The following is a 15,860-nucleotide window of genomic DNA, read 5'->3' as shown; positions in this document are numbered from 1 at the left end:
CTTTCGCTTGCCATTCTTATTGACGTTATTGCCATTCAGGCTGTGTTCTTAAACCATGCATTTTTCATTTCACATTGGCTTTTGTCCCTTTTAACATGAACCTTCTGAGAGTGGAGAACATTTACTTTTTGTCATACTTATTAAAGTAAACCATAATTGTGATTGTGTTATTAAATGTAACACTGCATATCACCTTCCCTCTAGCAATACCTTGCATATGTATCCTTCATATTATATATAAAAGTTCTGCTTTAACAATCCGTTAGTGTTAGGTTCATTTTAAAAGTGTATAAGTCGTAAGTTATAAGTGATAAAAATGCAAAATTTGTTGGATTTATTTTGTAAAAGTCAGTTACGTTAAAGTCATAACCTCGCATTCAGTTATGTTGCCACCAACTATTTGCATCAAATGCAAAGTCTCTGAACTTAGTATTGTCGTCAAAATTGCAGAGGGAGTAAAATATGTAAAAACATTTTTTTTCTAAAATAAAGCATGTTTAAACCTGCTGAGGGTTATTTTGAACTGAATTTCCCTCAATAGCATCCCAGTTCTTCAATATACTGTTTTACCCAGGGTAATTTGGTACTATCCTTTTAATTTGTTTGCCGCTTCTCCCTGCCTCACATTGTTTACTAAGGGTGGGGAGACAATTTTTTACTTACAGCTTTTTAATTAGTAATATACTCTCTAATGTATATATTTTCAAATGATTAGCAAAACCACATAAATACACTAAAATCAATTTTAGCACACAAACGTCAAAATTATTTTCTAAATCTAAGAGATAAAACTGTATTCAGTTAATAAATACCATCTATTTATAATTTCAAAACATGCCATTTTGTAAAATGGTGTAAGGGACACAAAATTAGCTAATAGAGCTAAAAACTATGAAGCTTCCCAACTAAATGAAAGCTAAGCGATAATATTGGTGAAATGGCTCCTAATGAAACACTAATTCCTTCCGCAATCCTAGTCTTTCTTTATCCTGGTCTTCATTTATTGCAGCTGCCATTAGAATACCTTCTGTTGGTTTTTGACAAAGCATAGAGGGATCACAGATTTTACTCTAGAGAGAGATACTGGGTGCAGGCATGTAAATGTGATTCACAGATGTGTTAGCTGCTGAATACATCCATTCACAGGGTCAGGCATCCCCTAGGTGTAGAAGTGACCATAAGATTTTTGAAAATGCAGATGAAAAACAGTAAGTGATACTAAGTTTTACCCCACTGTATCTTATATGGAACTTGGATTGCCATTGGGCCCTATTGTGACATGCATTGCCTATTCCCCACATCCACATACCTAAATGGTTTGTTATAGGTTGGGGGTGTCTTACTTTGGAATCTGGAAGAATCTTTATTAAAAGGACTTTATTATAACTCCTCTAACCCAGGGGAACACACCTTACCCATTTCTAGAAAAAAGTAAATGAAAATAAACACACTGCCTTTTCATGGATTTACCAGAAATACTCTGTTCTGTCATGTAGTGTGTAAACATCGTTGTGCAACAGTTATAGGAATAGACACAAATTTACCCCTGTTCCCATTTCACATGAGTGGGGAAGATATCTAGTGCCCCTAAATAATGATGACTTCCAAATTTCACTATAAAGTTTCCACAACACCCCCTTGCTTCTTGGAGCACCTATTTTGGGAAGAAACCCTGCGTTTCAGTATTGGTAAACCAAATGTTGAGGAAAGGCATGGGGACTGATATGGTACAGGAAGGGGGAAGCTGCACATTCAATGTGTTTACCTTTTCTTGGTTTCCCAGGTGCCCATCTAATCATGCACAAGCAAAAATCATTTTTTTTCATTTCCTTTTACATTATTTAGTATGTTTGCAATATACATTTTTGTCAAACTCCCTAAGCTAAGTAAGTTATTTGGGGCACGATCACCATAAATTTTGTTACTAAATGAAACCCTTCGGGCCTGATTTATTAAAGCTTTCCAAGACTAGAAAAGATAGAATATCATGGGTGAACTTGGGTGATCTAGCAAACCTGGAATTGACCTGATCCAGGACTGAAAATATTTGCCAAATACAATTTGCTATTCCAGATTTGTTGGACCACCCAGGATCACTTATGATAATCTACATTCTCCGGTCTTGGAAAGCTTTGATAAATCAGGTCCATTGCATCTTTCTATTGTATCCCTCTGGTTTACAGCTAATGCCATTTTTTGGTGAATGCAAAGTATATACCCTAAACCCAACCCTAAACTTCAACATTGTGTCATTTCACATCAGTGAAAATGTTTTGTTACCACCTCTGTCCTGTGCATACAATACAAGGATGGAGTGGCTATGGTCAGTCCTCACAGGTTATATTGACTAAGCCATTACAGTGAAACAATTCTGTTTAAATTCACAAGCATACACATGCTCAGGCCATCTTAAACATTCTCCTTAATATATCAGCCTTCCTAAACTGTAACATTAGCAGGCTTTGGCGGCTTTGGCCTGAACCGATTCTTCTGTTCCCTAACACCTAGAAGCTTCTCTCTGTTTCCAGATGTAAACCTAGTTCATATTTTACATTCTGAACACATGGGAAGAGCAATCAGTTCAAAACACACTACAAGCAATTAGGTACTCACATTTCTTAGATAACGGTGCAGTGCTCTAGGACATTTTTCACAGAAGATATGTTCTGGGATTTATTTTCTGGAATATTATGAACAATATCTGGCAATCCTAACCTAATGTATTATCTCTTATTAGTTTTGCTTTGTGTAATGTTTTTGTGTAATGTTTTCTAGGGCTGTGGTCCACATCCAGGTTAATGATGTGAATGAATTTGCTCCAGTCTTCAAAGAAAAGACATACAGGGCCACAGTGACTGAGGGTAAAATATATGACAGCATCTTGCAAGTGGAAGCAATAGATGAAGACTGTTCTCCTCAATACAGCCAGATCTGCAATTATGAAATTGTTACAAGCGATGTACCATTTGCTATTGACAGAAATGGTAGGTGTTTTGCTATCTTCACCTAATAGATTGAATTACACCATTTACACAACTTTTTAACCAGTTAGTTGACATACCATTGGAAAATTTTGTCATTCCCTCCACACTGCTTTTCTATATATCTGAACATATGTTCTCACAGTACTTTCAGGATTTTAAATGATTCTCGTATAGCAAGAACATCCCACCAAAGTCTAATATCTAACACCAGCAAATTTCATCACTAGAGGGTCTCTCTTAATGTCAAATTATGTCTACAATACTGTTCAACAAATACAAAAAATCACATGAAACTGTATTAAACCAACTAATTAAATTCAAAAGTAGTATTGCGGGAAAGTTCTTTTGTTCATAGGTAATTGGTAACCTATGAAGGAACATTCAAGGATTTTAAATCTTGCATTTAAAATATATCCCAACAGAGGCAGATTGTATTGTTATTGTTACACCAACCAATCTATAACAAATCTAAAAACTTGGCTTTTCCCGCCTTACCTCTCCTTCCGTGTAGACTGAAAGTGACCACCACCTGTGGCCAGTGTTGAACTTCATAATGAGTTTTAATTTTTTTTTTATTTGTGGTGAAGAGTTGGAGAATTTTGTGATATTTCAGCATTTTAGCAGAATTAATTTGAAGTCAATAGGAAAATGAATTGAATATGGTTCATAAGGGTATGGAAACTTTTTTTGATATTCTGGATCTGTTTTTGTGCCAAACAAAATGGTCATGTATTGATTTTTTTTACATATATGTTTACAGAATGAAAATAGAAAATGTAATATATATATATATATATATATATATATATATATATATATTATACTAATTGACACCCCGAAAACATACCCACTAAATAAATATTAAAATATACTATATTAATATTATTATAGTATTATTTATATATAATATATATTAAACTATACTAATATTAAGGTTGATGTTGGATTCCATGTTTCCATGTTTTTTAATTATCCTAGACAAAATAAAATGTTCAGAAAATTATTTATTGAAAGCTTACCTTGTTTGCCAGAAGTTATATTTATAAGCTATTGTTAGGATCTCTCACTGACAAAAAAAACTCCCTGTCCCCCTTTGTAGAAAAAGCATGCATTTTAGCACAACATACTTTATACCAATATATCTATATAACCTAAATACAGAATTACACCTACTATTACCTATTATATGCTGTCATTGTGCACTGCTGGAAACTTTTGAGGCCCATTAAAGGCCATACTAGGTGTTTTTTTAAAAAAAACAAAAATATAACTTCAGCCTACATCTGGGTTTTGTTCTGACATGATTAATATAGATGTGAAAATGATATAATAGATGTGAAAGTGCCTAGTTACCAATGTCTTAGAACACAACATTGGTGCCTTTGGCCTCTCGCACCTGCTTTATCGCCATAACACCCACAATGTATTTTGCTTATTCTGAAATAAATACACATACTGTAGGGGCACCTGAAAGAGTTCATGTCCTGTGTGCCAAAGATATCTTTGTAATTGATAAAGTACCTACATATAACTGAAAAGAAAAAGAGTCTCAAAATGGGTTGTAAAGATAAAAGGAAAGAAAAAAAAGTAAGACCATCATCCTGCTGTAACAGACATGTAAACAGCCTGTCAGTCCTGTTAAGTAGCAATGCCGGCAATGTGAGATACTAAGGGAAATTTCTCTCAAATGTGAATTGAATTGTCTTTATAATTGAGCGTCTGTCATAAAGTGTGGCTGGGGAGCTAAAGATAATATGCTGGCAGGCACCAAATGGAAGGAAAAGCTGGAAATCGGCTTGTCTGTTAGACAACAGCACACTTTGGCGTTCAGTAGTTTGGATATTAGAAGAAGGACGTTATGTTGATGAATATGTTTGGGATCCATATTGAAGGCTTCCTTGCCAACCAAATTTTTCCCTGGCTAATGCACTTATCGCAAATATGCCAGAGCTCTAACCTTCTACAAAATAAAAAGGTTTCTCAGCATTTGCATAATGAATGATTTTGAAATTGGACAGAACTCTACTTCCAGAAAATAGTATGAAATGCTAATTTTTCAAAGTACGTTTGAGGAGGATGGACAAGATTAATGACAATCCTATGCATCCTCAATGGTGTGGAAGAAAATTGGAAATGAGCTCTTTGGGTTTTTATACATAATACTTTTACTTAAGTTACTCAGGCACAAAACACAGAGTTGAGCTGCCTTTAATCAAAATTAACATCACTGCTCGCTTTTCTCATCTATCAGTAGTGTTTGTGTGAAGATTAGATCTTTTGGAAGTTTTGGATTACTGAGCTGTTACAAGAGGGACTTTTAAATGAGCTAAATATTTCCATTAGTGAATTTTTAGTTTTAACAATGCATAGAATACCAGCACCTTCACAAATTATCTGTAATTTGATGCTTAATGAAAGAAGTGGTTGCATTTCAAACTAAACTATAAAACTAAAAATTAGGTAAAACATGGTAAGCTTTAAAATTTTTATTTCTTATTGGTTAGTTTAATCTTTATTACAGAAAAATGAAATGATGAAAATATATTTAAAGGTGCCAACATCTTTTTTTTATTGTATAGTCTATAAATATAAAACTAATATATACTAATTATACATCAAATTCAAGAGTACCCAAAACAGGACTAATGTTAATAATACATTCGTTTTAGAAACCATTTCATATCCCATATATGATTCAGTACTATATGACTGATGCCTTAATATCCAAATAGTCTCATGTTCCAGAAGTCATCTTTGTAAGTCCCCTTCTCCCTTGAAGGGAAACATGCTTTATACTCCCTGAAAAGAAAAAACATACATGTCTAAAAACATTTGAGAGATAGTTAAAAGAAAAATTCCTTCCCTACTTCACAATAATATTCCCCCATTCTAGTTCTCCAATGCCTGGTTGTCCAGCCCACTTGCTCAACTTGGACTAATGAATACCATAAACTACACGCTTCATACCACAATTAATGGAATGTTGAGTGGAAATGTTACCCCCAACAATTCTGAACAGACTATGTTTGTGTTGGTATTTACATTACAATATCATAAAGGCTTTAGGCCATAAATATATGATCCTCTAATAATAACCCTGTGATTAGATTGACTCTTGAAGGGTTACTTCCTCTAGGAAACTATACCCATCTGTAATGTTTCTGTCTGCAAATAGGGCAAATATTTTTTTTTTTATTATTTAAGAATTTATTTGGTCTATAAAGCATGTATATATATACACAATAACAACAAATCAGAAGGGAAGTATATAACAAAAAAACAAATGTGGAAATGGTTAATGACAATTCTGAAACTAGAAAGAGCATTCAAAGAAACAAAATAAAGACGTAGAATTATCAGGTTTACATAGCAAGCAATTAAAAATCATAGATCAATAAAGGCAGGACTAAACAACAAAACCTAAAGGTGATCAAAAGGAAAGTGGAAAAATCTAGAGATGGGTGGCAGCCAGGAGCATGGTAGCTGTTCAGTAGAGGGATATTAGCTCATTTAGAGGGTGTGATCAAATGAAGGTGATAAAAATCTTTCAGCCTTGCTGACCAAAGGCACATTATGTTTAACTATAACAATACATGCTGACAATTACTGGTGTAAGTTCTCAAGCTTAACGCAGAACTAAGAATAAAATAAAAAATCATACTTACCTTTACTTATGCAGTGCCTCCAGAGCTGTCCTCGATACGGGCAACACTTCAATCCTTCTTTGTCTGAGCCGCCAACTTCATCCTCCTCCTGGCTTTGAGTGAAGTGTCCTGCTGTAATAGTAACAAAAAAAGTGCTCATGTCACTCTGCATGCCTGAAATCACTACTATTTTTTTTTCACTGCCTGAACAGCCCCTTTTACACATGACCGAAAACAGGCATACGCAGAATTACTAAATGCTTAACTTCCACACTAAAATTCCTTTAAGTAAAGAAATTAACTTCAGCTCTAAAGAAGAATTTCATCCATATTAACCTGTCTTTTAAAGGGGTGGTGAGAGGAACAGTGCATCCTCATAAGTGTGTACCCCTTTAGCGGTATGGTATGTACATTGACAATCTGCTTGTGATCCAGAGAGGCCCTCCTGGTAAAGGACATTTTTTTTCAATTAAACATATTAACACTGGCTCCATGAATGTGGAATATGTTATTCATTGCTCTAAGTGCTTGGTCCAGTGCAAGGTTTTGTACAACCAGACATTTGAAAAACACTATTGTAAACCCTCCACAGGGACTTTCACATTAAAATCAAACAGCTGTATTCCCCCTTTATTGGCTGTGGTTGTACCAGTAGGAGAATTTATCAGAACAAATAATAACTGCTCTACGAAGAAAGCTTTTAACTTGTTCAAGTTGAGCAAATTAGTAACCCACCTAGAGAGAGAGAGGTTATGCTTTCTAGCCATTTTAAAAAGGGTGTGATGACAAGCATTGAATGGACAAAGTAGGAATCTGCTTAAGAATGACATAGAAATACTAGGTATTCAATGAAGTATAACCATAATACTTTCAAAATATCCACCGATCCAATTTGCCCTTAGAAAATTACTGGCAGTTTTCAAAGGTGGTGTCGCTTTTCTAGTAGTGCATCTACTTAGGGGTCCATCCTTTCTTCTAGTCTGTTCTTTACCCTTCAAGAAGCACTTAGTCCACATGATTATCTGTAATTAGACTGTATATATGTGGCTTTAAAACGTGCTGATAATGTATATACAAACCAAAAATGATGAGTTCAGTAATGTCCGCTAAATATTCCATTAAAAAAAAAAAATCCACAGAAAAAAAAAGGAAATAGGAATGTATAATTAAGACATGTAACAAATACACATTTTTGTTGTTAGTGCCACTTTCATTGTGGATTAAAAAGATTATTTTATGTTAAACACTGCTCTAAGTGCTCAATGCATGTTGGGTATGCAACCAAACATTTGAGTACCAAAATATGTGAGCATTATTGTGAGGGATGGAAAGTAGGGAACTATTTTTTACACTTTCAAATGTTGCCATATATTTTTTGCTGGAACATAGTTTCCATCTTTTTAGAGAGTAGAAATAGTTTTCTCTTTTAGAAAAGTACATGTATAGCCATCATTCCAGGATTCCATAAAGACTGAAACATAATGGAGACCTGAATTTGTTTCTAAAGTTAATGTACCATTTTGTGTTTTTGACTTTTCCTATTTTAAAGAAAACACTTGGATTTGTTGTAGTAATGATTGTAATAATAGTTATTGGTGTTCTTGATGTGGTGAGTTCCACCCAGTGTGTGGGGAGGGTATTTTCCCTTGTCTTAGTATAGTAACCAGCTATGGCCAAGGTCACCTAGGCTAAAGGTTATAATTGTCTCCTGTTGCTGTTTGGTTTAGTTATTTCAGATGACCATGTATGTGCTGGGACTTTTTCTACTGTGCTTTCTGATTTTGTCTTCTAGTCTTACTATCCACCTGTTCTTCTGCTAGGAAATGTAACGTTTTTGGTTCATCCACACTCTTTTTTCATTCTCAACATTAACATACTTTTAATACCCCATGATAAGTGCTGTACTGGTAGGATTCAGATAGCCTCTGAATGGGGTTTGGTATGTTTCCTGTTTTTAAAATTACCTTTTACTGACCCTTCTTGACCTTGCCATACCTAAACACTTTACCTTAATGTGGCTTCCTGCTTTGTTTATTTTCCACATTTAACTTTGATGCCTGCTCAGTTATTTCCCATGTATTGGATCAAACTATGTACTGCTAGTACCGTGTTTCCCCGATTATAAGCCATCCCCATTAAATAAGCCACCCCCGATTTTTGAAAAAATAATTAAAATAAGGCACTCACCCGGGAATAAGACTTCCTCCGATATCCGATCCTGTGCGTGTCTCCTCGATGCTGGCTGCAGTATGTGTCTCCTCCTGGCTGCAGCGCAGAGCCAAACTGAAAGTAAGAAGCCGGCACACGCGCCCCCGAGATTCTGAACCAGGAAGCACACTGCTGATCCCTGCCCTAACGGGGATCGCTGCCCTAATGGACATCCCTGCCCTAATGGAGTTACCTGCCCTAACGGAGTTACCTGCCCTAACGGAGATCCCTGCCCTAATGGAGTTACCTGCCCTAACGGAGTTACCTGCCCTAACGGAGATCCCTGCCCTAACGGAGTTACACTTAAGTACTGGTAAGTGAACAGAAGGGGACAATCAATGGCATAGAGTGATCAGAAGGGGAATATGAACGGCACAGGAGTGATCAGAAGGGGAATATGAATGGCACATGAGTGATCAGAAGGGGACAATCAATGGCACATGAGTGATCATGAGTGACTTTCAACAATAAATGTGTACTGTAGTCTTCTTCATGGAAAAATAAGACATCCCCCTGAAAATAAGACCTAGGGCATATTTTGGCATTTCAAAAAATATAAGACAGTGCCTTATATTTGGGGAAACGGTAATAGAATAACTCCATATGTATTTCACCTTTTCATCTAGATCCCCCCACTCTGGCCTAATTCCAGTGTGCTTAACCACTATCTAGCCCTTGGAGAAGTGTGATCGCAGGTTCCCATGCTCCCTGGGCTGTACTTATCAATGATAAGAACAGCTCAGGGAGCGTGGGAACCTGCTGAACTCATTTGAGTTCAGTAGTACGCCTGCGGTCATAACTGACTGGAGGCACGTGCCTCCAATCAGCTGTGACCGCAGGTTCCCATGCTCCCTGGTCTGTTCTTATCAATGATCCTGCTGAACTCATATGACCTCTCAAAGGAGAATCCCCATTGAGAGGTCATATGAGTTCAGCTAGCCTGTGAACACACAAACTCGCGGCAAAACAAGGCCGTTCTCACATGTTCGGTAAGCGAGAATGGCCCGTATCGCCGCAGGATCGAATCTCGCTCGCTCATCCCTAGTATCTTACTAATGGACTATAATAACAAAGCCTGGAACGGTGATTTTTAATGGTGAAGAGCAGTGCCGTCACAGTGCTTTATCTGATACCTGTAGCCTAAAGGTTCAAGTGATGAAAAAACAAAACCTGTTAGAGGTAGAAACAATTTCATCACTAGCCTAGAACTTCATTTTAATTGTCATTGCTATGTGTTTCCTATTGGGGAAATTTTTCCTTGAATCTTGTCCCTATGTATTAAAGAAATTATGATTTATCACCCCTTTGGGAACAGGGATAACACCTGAATCATAACATAACACCTGGCAGAAATTTTTATTTTATATCCTTTCATATGAGTCCTTATTCAAGTTATTTCGCTTTGCTATGGGTGTTGGTGATAACACAGGCAAAAAAATGTTATATTCCCAAGGGGTCACTTACATCAGCTAAATCATAAAGTTTGCAACCCTTCCCTCTTCAAAATGAAAAGTGCTTTGCCTGGAGTTTTACCTTAAACTGCCTTCTCCAGCTATCATAAATAGGATTTATTATTGCTCCAGGAAATTAATTTGACTGTCACTGAGTGGACGGAGGTATATTTTTTACACACCGTGAAGACAAATTGGTAGGATTTTTACTTCATTATTCTGGATTAACAGTATTCTACCAATATTGGGTGTTTTAAACCTAATTTAACTTAAGTTTATTCAACCTAATTTTTTCTGAGGTGTAAAGTTAATTGACAGCGTGCAGGCTTTTAATGTCACTGTTAGGCCAAAAAATCTACATAAGTTGAATAAAATGTGTACACTTTTGCAAAGCAAATTTTCACTAATTTTATTTAATGGGGAGCAAACAAGTATACACATTACTTTTCCAAGAGAACCTAGTTGCATGCTGGAAAATTAAAAAAGCAAGGGAAAAACAGAAACAAACATTATTTGCATATGACTTGGTGATTGGAGTCACTATTTAAAAAGTGTATTTTCTCTTTGCAAAGTTATATTTTCCTTGTCTTAGGAAGTAAGCTCAACTAAAGCTAACTTCCAATCATGTGCAAGTAAACGTCCTTCTATGAATTTTCCTTGAACATAATCTGGTATTCCTTGCAAAGCATTTTTTTCATGTCATTTACTAAGATAGGGTGACTGTATTACTGTGTCATGATGGCAAACACAAGCCACCTCTTGGTTTCATAAAAAGCTTATAATAAATGCAGTAAAAGAAAAGGGGCTCAAATTGCATGATAACACACCTGGATAAGCAACCTTAAATGCTGACATTTTTAAGCAAACAAATTGATAGGGTTATTCAGCCAAATCTAATGACATTTGCAAATTACGGTCAGATGGTTAAAATTAGATCTTAAACCAATAATATTAATAATACCTATTTTAATTTGAAATGTAGTATGAATTTAAATACCAATATTAAATGGGATACATTAGCAAATGATATAACATGAAGAGTATGCAATATGTGAAATTATTGTGATCAATATTAGGTCAAATAAAAAGCCAGTACTAAAAATATAAAAACACATGTAGTTACTAAATGCAAATCATTCATCTACAGAATCACTAAGAGTAGCTGTTCTCTCATATAACATTACACCTAAACTGAATCTTCTAAACGTCCTTATACCTTACACCAGTCATGGAATTTATGATCATCATACAAGTCTCAGTAAGCCCTACCTAACCATCTAGATATTTTGTATCGCCTGTCATATCATCCCTGAGAAAGCCTTTTAATGGCGAAATGTGTCGGGTTTAAAGCTGACTGTGATAATTCACTGAACTTTAAATCAGCAGCCCACTGCAGGAACTCTTTTATGGTGCATTAGCAGTACTTTGTATAGTACATATTTTGGCTTGAATAATAAATATAGTTTTTGACAGTACCTGTTAAGAGATGCTCATCTGTAGGGTGACTTGGTGCTGTATGCCATCACAGTATAAAACAGTTTATTCTGTCCAGTGATGTCATTTGCAGCAGCCTGGAGAATTAAGGTAGCAGCAGCCCCTGCTTCCCTTTAGCCGTGCTCCTGATGCAATTTTGTCATCCCCAGCACCACTCTGTAAGGCTGTGCACAATTGAAGGGAATTTCAGAGGAAATTAGCTCCTGACTCAGTCCTGCACTTCATTGGCTGCTGGGACTTTATAGCCTCTCTGCTCCCACTTACCAGTGCCTGTTGTAGCGTATAGCTGGGCTAATCTGTGCTGGAGTGTGTTTTGTCTGATTTACTGTTGCTGACCTTGCCTGTTTCTGCTACCTGGACCAACATTTGCCTGTCACCCCCACTTCGTCCTTGGGATGGACTATCTGTTATGATCTTTGGCTCTGAATTCTGGTTCAGTATATTGGAATCCTAATACTTCTATCCGTGGGCTCCTGGCCTGCTTTCAGCACATTTCCAGACGCCATCCCTTACGCACTAAGTCCTGGGGGCAGCCGAGTTCTGGGAGACGCAACCTCTGGTGGGGACTTACTAAAGGTGAAGACTGCAGTGTTAGATTGGGGGACTGGTGTCTGGTGAGGACTGGTGCTGACCAACCCCTTACAGTACCAATGAATTGATATTTGTATTGAGTAAAATACAATTGGTGTGCCAGAAGAGCCCCTCTTTCTTTCTATATTCTCCTAAAATTATTTGTGTGAGTAATCAGGGCTGACATTAAATTAAGCCTTATATAATGCTATTAATAGTAAAGAACTTCCATAACTTTCTTGTTCACTCTGTGAGGTCCCATTTCTGAGATATTCCCACTTCTTAGTGACTTGGTGCCAGTCTATAGTCAGGAAGTGGGACTATTTCAAGAATGGCAATTCACAGAGACAAAGCAATGGTATGTAGCTAAATGTACTGTAGAGAAGAACATATGTATGCGTACCTTTCACTTTAGAAAGATGTTCAAAGTACAGGTACATTGATTACACAGACTTGGTGGAATGCTGGTAACTTCTTACTGTGTGATCTAGTTAATTATTGGTTATTCCAATCGAGCACTGTAAGGAGTGTGCAACTTTAAAGCTGATTTGGCACTTTTTAGGCTCTTACTCCATTTTTGTAGCATGTGGCCATTTCATTGTATTAGTTCACAAACTTTATTTATTTATTTGCACGTTTGTATCTAAATTTTCACTACCAATGCAAATAATAGCAGTTTTTAAATAAATCCAATACTAGCTAAGTTTAAATTAATTTATAGAAGCTCTAATTTTACTACAAGTGCCTAGTCTTTGCCTCTAGCTGTGCAACCCTAATGAAAACATATAGACCGCTAACTCACCACAAGTTTTGGTTAGGGAAGAAAAAAAGAATACTTTGGTTTACTGGCATAATGTGATTTTGGTTGATTCTGTGCCTAATTTCTATTGTACTGTACTAATATATATGAACTGTCAATTGGCACAGATGAAGCAATAAAAACATAGCCATCTGGTAGAGCATGATGTCCCTAATTGCACAATCAAGTAAGAAATCTTCAGCAGTTTTTAATTTATCTTCTTGAGGATTGAACTGTAAATATCAGCATATCCTCACTTTCTAACAAAACAACCTCTCAATGACTCAGCTAATCTGAGAATCAGTGATGGCAGATTACTTTGAAGGGCTGCATATTGTCAAAGCTATTCAAGGACAAGTCTGTTCCTTATAGAATGACCCTTACAATTTCCATACAATTGTACTTTCAAGTACTTGTTTCTGATGCTAGAATGATTTCAACCTACAGAATCTTTCTGTTTGTTCTTTGTTTGGCTAGTTATGCTACAAATGCCAAGTATTCTAAAAGGTAGTAGGCTTAAAAACACTCTTGTAAATGTTGTGGCATATTAGAAGTGCCTCAAAGTATACGCAGTCATTCTTTTTATTGTACCTAGTACCAAGCCTCTATAAAAAGAGTTTATGCTGTTTTTTAGATTTTAAGGGGCAAAGACTATAAAATCTAAGTCCTTGAAAAACCATTCTGAATCATTGGAAAAACATTTTCTAACATTAGTGGATAAAACACAAAATATTCAGGAGCTTATTAAAACCAAAGCCATGTTTAAAATCAAGCTGCTATTATGGAGATTAGTGATTTTGATGAATAGCTAACTTTGCCTTTATTAATCCTGTCTAACAGTTTTATCAATTCCTGGGTTAGTTGCAAATAGTACTACCATGGTAAAGTTTATGTAAAACCCAAACTTTTTTTTCTATATTTAAGGGAATACTTAAGAGTAATTGCAGTAGAAAGTAAGAGAAGGTTTCTCAAAACTAGGGGTTTTCTATGGCTCAATGACTGTCTGCGGAGCTAGGGTTCCAGGTTTGAATCTCAATCAGGACATTATCTACATAGAGTTTATTTGTTCTGTTTGGGTTTCCTCCCAAAAAATAGGTCTCACATTGTGCAAGGAACAGAAGACTATCTGACTATGATAGGCACACTGAGCTCTTCTGAGTACAGTTTGCCTGAATTTGTTTTAGCTGGACCAAGTGATTGAAAGTTAGTCATTCCCAGACTAGTAGCCAAAAGCTTCTCGTTTACCTAACTTATTAGTAAACATAAAAAAGCATACAATGTACCGCAGTGCCATATAGTTTGATGAATTCAAAAATGCTAATAAAGTATAAGTCATTTCAGAAAGGGTAGGGATCAGTCAAGACCTTAGTTAAGATGGTGAGCCTGATTTATTAAAGCTTTCCAAGAGTGGAGAGGATACACTTTTCCTTTCCAGTGAAGCTGGGTGATCCAGCAAACCTGGAATGGATTTCTTAAGTCATTTGCTATTTGTTAGCAAGTGTTTTCATTCCTGGACAAGATCCATTACAGGTTTGTTGGATCTCCCAGCTTCACTGATGAAAGTGTATCTTCTCCAGTCTTGGAGAGCCTTTAATAAACCAGGCCCACTGTGCAAGTTAGGACATTCTGTACCCGTTGGTTAAAATTGCTCCCTGTACCTTTACTTAGGACATTACAGGAAAAAGAAATAATCTTATCAATGTGAGTGGTAATTGCAAAAGTCCCAGTTGTCCCTGGAGCCTCACCCTTACCCCTCCATCCCAGTGATGAGTGTTTCCTCTTAATTTTAGTAGTGGTAAAAGAGGTAACCTGGACAAAAATATCTTTACTTAGTTATTTAATTTGAAAAAAGACACAAGTCCATCTACTTCACTTATTTGTGAATCCGCTTGGGATAATTGTGATTCTTTTAATGAAACTTTAAAAAAGGCTTTACATTCTACACAACGATAGATAAATATTTTGTATAAAGTTCTACTTTAACTGCCAATTTCCAGTACAGCAGATATCTAGTTCTTTGCTCCTGCAATCATTTAAAGTGTTTGAATGCTGTACTTCTTATTGTAACTTTGTTCCTTTGCATTTTCGGTCCCGTGGGTTTAGCAATGTATGTATTTAAACACTGCTTAAATAAAAAGCGATAAAAATGCATCACAAAGGTGCTATATGCTAAAAGGTAGAATATTAATAGCAGATGGAAGTCTGATACAGAATAATTATACACCGTCAGTTTTCATTTACCGTGAACTTGCAAACTAATACATTGTTATATTCTTGTAGAAAAATATTCGCTACATAACACTATCAGCCTGAAAGCAATACTGGAGTGTTACATTAGTAGGTTTGTTTAAATCCATATTTCCTACTACCTCACTTATACAAGACAATGACATTTTTGCCAGTATCCCTGTTAAGAAACATGGACAGGGACATGTAACTGAATATTGTATTTGCTAGGTGTGTTATGTACATTTTCTTTAGCTATTAACTGTGTAGATAATACAGTTTGGTCCATAAATATTTGGTCAGAGACAACGTTTTTCCAATTTTGGTTCTGTACATTACCACAATTAATTTTAAATGAAACAACTGCAGTTAAACTGAAGACGTTCAGCTTTAATTCAGTTGGTTCAACAAAAAGATTGCATAAAAATGTGAGGAACTAAAGCCTTTTCTAACACAATCACTTCATTTCAGGGGCTCAAAAGTA

General features: G+C 36.0%; 1 protein-coding gene across 2 annotated transcripts in view; it reads left to right on the top strand.

Moving 5' to 3' along the window:
- The window catches only part of CLSTN2 (calsyntenin 2), a 439,150-nt gene that overhangs the window by 319,896 nt on the left and 103,394 nt on the right, over positions 1-15,860 (top strand). For both annotated transcript variants that reach the window (XM_072407880.1, XM_072407879.1), the window contains one exon: positions 2,776-2,984. In XM_072407880.1, the coding sequence (XP_072263981.1) occupies positions 2,776-2,984 (209 nt within the window). The remainder of the gene's footprint in view (positions 1-2,775; positions 2,985-15,860) is intronic.

This window comes from Pyxicephalus adspersus, chromosome 4 (assembly GCF_032062135.1).
Source record: "Pyxicephalus adspersus chromosome 4, UCB_Pads_2.0, whole genome shotgun sequence".
Classification (NCBI taxonomy): Eukaryota; Metazoa; Chordata; class Amphibia; order Anura; family Pyxicephalidae; genus Pyxicephalus; species Pyxicephalus adspersus.
Note: the sequence above shows the minus strand (reverse complement) of the source record. Positions and strands in the feature narration are given on the sequence as shown.